At 24.4% G+C, this 3,850-nt stretch overlaps 1 protein-coding gene across 1 annotated transcript; it reads left to right on the top strand.

Annotated features, from left to right (window-relative positions):
• Nucleotides 1-596: 596 nt before the first annotated feature.
• Nucleotides 597-2,238, top strand: LOC107461806 (protein RGF1 INDUCIBLE TRANSCRIPTION FACTOR 1-like). The gene is made up of 4 exons (XM_016080359.1): nt 597-617; nt 724-891; nt 969-1,112; nt 2,077-2,238. The coding sequence occupies exons 1-4, from the start codon at nt 597-599 to the stop codon at nt 2,236-2,238; spliced, it is 495 nt and encodes a 164-aa protein (XP_015935845.1).
• The last annotated feature ends 1,612 nt before the right edge of the window (nt 2,239-3,850 follow it).

The raw sequence follows: 3,850 nt of genomic DNA, 5'->3' as shown, positions 1-3,850 counted from the left end.
AAATGAGAAAACATAAAAAATATTATAAAAAAATAATAAATTTTATTATATGAACAATAAAAAATAAAATTAATAGATAAAAAATAATGTTTTTCAATTAATGTTTAATATAATTTAAAACTATTGAATTTTTTTTCCATTAATTAATGAGTCATCAGATGTCTAGTGTAGTGTATTCTGACACTTTAATAGTCGAAATATGCATCACATTAATTTCTTAAGCAAAATTGTTGAAATTATATATGATTTATGAGAAATATTGTCATTATTACATTCCATGTAAACCCTTTTTCACAATTTATTATCTTCTATATATTCACCTGCGTCACCCCAACTCTCTCACGTCATCTTTCAAAACTCATCTAACCCATCCTAACATCCTCTCATCTGAACCGCCACGATTACCCTTGTCTGATATATTTTTCCATGTTAGTTTTTAATTTGATCACAAAGTTAACCCTTCTCTTCTCTTATTCCCTCTCTCTCTCTATATATATATACTTGCTTTATGTTTACTATCACTGAATTTGCTAGTCTCTATATCATTCTAGTTCTTCTCATATTATCTCTCTCTTATCTCCTTTGTAGGTTCGATAATGAAATCAACCTCGGCAATGGTAGTAATGCCATGCTTTAATTATTCATTGTCCCTCTAATTAATTTTAATTTATTCACATTATTATTTTCAATTTGTCTTATAAGTAGTTTAATTATGTGTTTCAGGTGCCATCATGGCTTGAGAATCTATTGTCGACAAGATTCTTCTCTCTGTGCAATGTGCACAAGAAACAATCTAGGAATGAATGCAAAATGTTCTGTCTCGATTGCAACAATGAAGCATATTGCGCACATTGCATAGCATATTCTCATGAAAAACACCGAGTTGTTCAGGTCTATAAATGAATTATTCATTTCATGTTATTATATATATAATTCATTAATAAGTGGTATATATATTTGTAATGCAGATAAGGAGATCATCTTATCATGATGTTGTGAGAGTGAAAGAGATTGAAAATGCTTTGAACATAACTGGGATTCAGACATATAGAATCAATGGTTACCAGGTCTTTTTCCTGATTACAAGGCCTATTAATCCAAATAATAAGAGCGTAATTAGTGATAGAGTTAATGTTAATAAAAACAACACTAACTGTGTCATATGCACAAGGAATCTAGTGGAGCCTTTTGTTTTCTGTTCTTTGGAATGCAAGGTTTGGATATACTTCGCTTATTCAATTCATCAATTTAGTTTTTCACATCTCATTTGTGTATTTTTTGTTTTTGAAAATATTTATTTTTCTTTTTCAATATTTGCTTATCCAATTTTTTTATTATTTATTATTTAAAAATTTAATTTTCTAACGAATTTCTAGAACATGAGGCTAATTAAACCATTATTGTCATTATATGTGTAGTGCAATATAAGAAGCAGGTTATTACGGCTTTTTCTTGTTCATTATATTTATATATTATTTAAAATTGGGCTAAGTTGTATGTTGTGATAATACATATAAAAGTTTTATAACTAATATTATGGATCAAACAGTTAGGTGTAGTAATTGATATTGATTTGATGTGATAAGTATTATTTATCTTGATGAATAGAAATGAATAAAATAAAGAGCGCATATAATTTAAATAACTTATTCATAGATTTATCATTTTTAACTAGATTTTGGATTAAAATTAAATATGATGTTTGACAAGTTTCTTTTATTTATTCCAATATTGTTGAATATTTGAATTCTTTAAATTGTTTAAAGCCTGTCTAAAAATTAAATTATATTCTTTATGTAAAAGTATTTAGTCGAAAAAAAAACAAAAGAGTATTTACACATGCCACATTAGCCCCTTTTATATCTAATTTATACTCTAAAATAACTAGTGATGATATAAAACTAGTTGTCACTTAACTGTTGTATGTTACAACATCTAACTAATTATAAAACTCTCAACTAACTAATACATAGATACAATTATGCATTACAACATAATTAAATATAATATCTCTTTACACTTTTTTTATTTATATATTAATATTGGTGTGTTATATATATCTCATTTTGTGACTAGCTTGTGTGGACAAAGACGAGTGAGAAGGAAAGCATCCCCATTGAAGGAGTTTCAAGAACCATGCTATCACAGTCTGCTCAGCTGCCCACCACTGCTGTTCCTACGCCATCCAATGCAAATTCAAGGAAAAGAAAAGGAACACCTTGTAGGGCTGCTTCTTAATTAATTATTAATTATTAAATAGTTACATATCACCATTATATTATTCATGTACTTGACACATGCATGTTCATCAGGTCTTATTTTGCTGGCAAATTCTACAAAGATATTTTGATGTAAAATAATAATTAAGAGGTAAATATATATGTATGATATTAAATAATTTAGTTAAATATGTTAAATTATTTAATAATTTTTAACTATAATAATTATGTATTTACAGATATTTTTATATGAATAATTATTTTATGTTCAAAATTCTTGTACATTCAAGTTTAGATTTATTTTTTGTTGGGACGAACAATATCAATAAATATCTATAGAAAAAATAAAAGAAAAGATTGTGTTACTATAATCACACATCTCACACTCCTATATTCTTCTGATGGCGAGTAAATCATGTGGCTTGTTATTCATTCAAATTTATTTATTTAGATGATGATTAGTTATTTTAATTTTGCCAATATAATTGAAATTTGTGTAAATTTTAAATTATTATTATGTGAAAATGATTATTTTTTAAATCACACAAATATAAATTTATTATTAAATAATAGTATAATTTTTTTTTCAGATGAATATATAATAATTAAACTCTTTTAATATAAAAATAGTACAAAATATTTATATGACATCGTTATGGATACATGCGTATAACTTGAGTGCAATAAAAATTTTTAAAAATAAATCACCACTCTCATCTGGTCTAATTGTATATTAAATCAATAACTATAATTAATTGTCTTTCTCATTCAAATGATTATTCAATTTCTTTCAATTTAATTAGACGAGCGATTAGTACATGAAGCTAATTACACTCACATAATAATTTAATAAAAATTTGAGGAAAACATTTGTTCTAGTTACATTGAGATATTATATTTATGAGTAAGGTATCGTTTTTGTCCCCAATGTTTGGGGTAAGTTCTAAAGTTGTTTCTAATGTTTTAATCGTCCTATTTAAGTCCCTAACATTTCAAAATTAACTTAATGTTGTCCTGCCGTTAGGGATCCGTTAACAGAATTGACGGCGGGACAAAATTGAGACGATTTTGAAACGTTAGGGACTTAAATAGGAAGAAAACGTTAGGAACAAAAATAATACATAAAAATAAATTTTAATTTAATTTTATCTTTCAATAATATTAATTTTTTACTGTACATAATATTTAATTATTTTTTAATTACATCTAAATGAATTACACTTAATCACATTACTTTCATTTTAAATAAATTTATTTTTTTATAATTTTAAAAAATTTTGATACATTAGAGACAAAAAGGTATAATTTATATTTTATTGTATATATATTATTTTTTTCTTTTCTGCAAATTTATATACTAATTATTCTACAAACATTTCATGATAACTAAAAATCTTTAAGAATAAAATTATAAAAAAATAATTTATTTAAAATAAAAGTAATATAATTAAGTATAATTTATTTAGATGTGATTAAAAAATAATTGAATATTATGTATAGTAAAAAATTAATATTATTGAAAGATAAAATTAAAATTTATTTCTATGTATTATTTTTGTTCCCAATATTTTCGTCCTATTTAAGTTCCTAACGGATCTCTAATGGTAGGACAACAATGAGTCAATTTTAAA

Source organism: Arachis duranensis, chromosome 8, assembly GCF_000817695.3.
Source record: "Arachis duranensis cultivar V14167 chromosome 8, aradu.V14167.gnm2.J7QH, whole genome shotgun sequence".
In the NCBI taxonomy this organism is placed as follows: domain Eukaryota; kingdom Viridiplantae; phylum Streptophyta; class Magnoliopsida; order Fabales; family Fabaceae; genus Arachis; species Arachis duranensis.
The sequence above is the reverse complement of the archived record's forward strand: the minus strand, read 5'-3'. Positions and strand labels throughout refer to the sequence as shown.

Excerpts from the sequence above, each read along its gene's own strand:
- LOC107461806 (XM_016080359.1), top strand. The coding sequence starts at position 597 with ATGAAATCAACCTCGGCAATG. Across the intron at positions 892-968 it reads AAAAACACCGAGTTGTTCAG|ATAAGGAGATCATCTTATCA; the intron begins GTCTATAAATGA and ends TTTGTAATGCAG. Across the intron at positions 1,113-2,076 it reads TTAATCCAAATAATAAGAGC|CTTGTGTGGACAAAGACGAG; the intron begins GTAATTAGTGAT and ends TTTTGTGACTAG.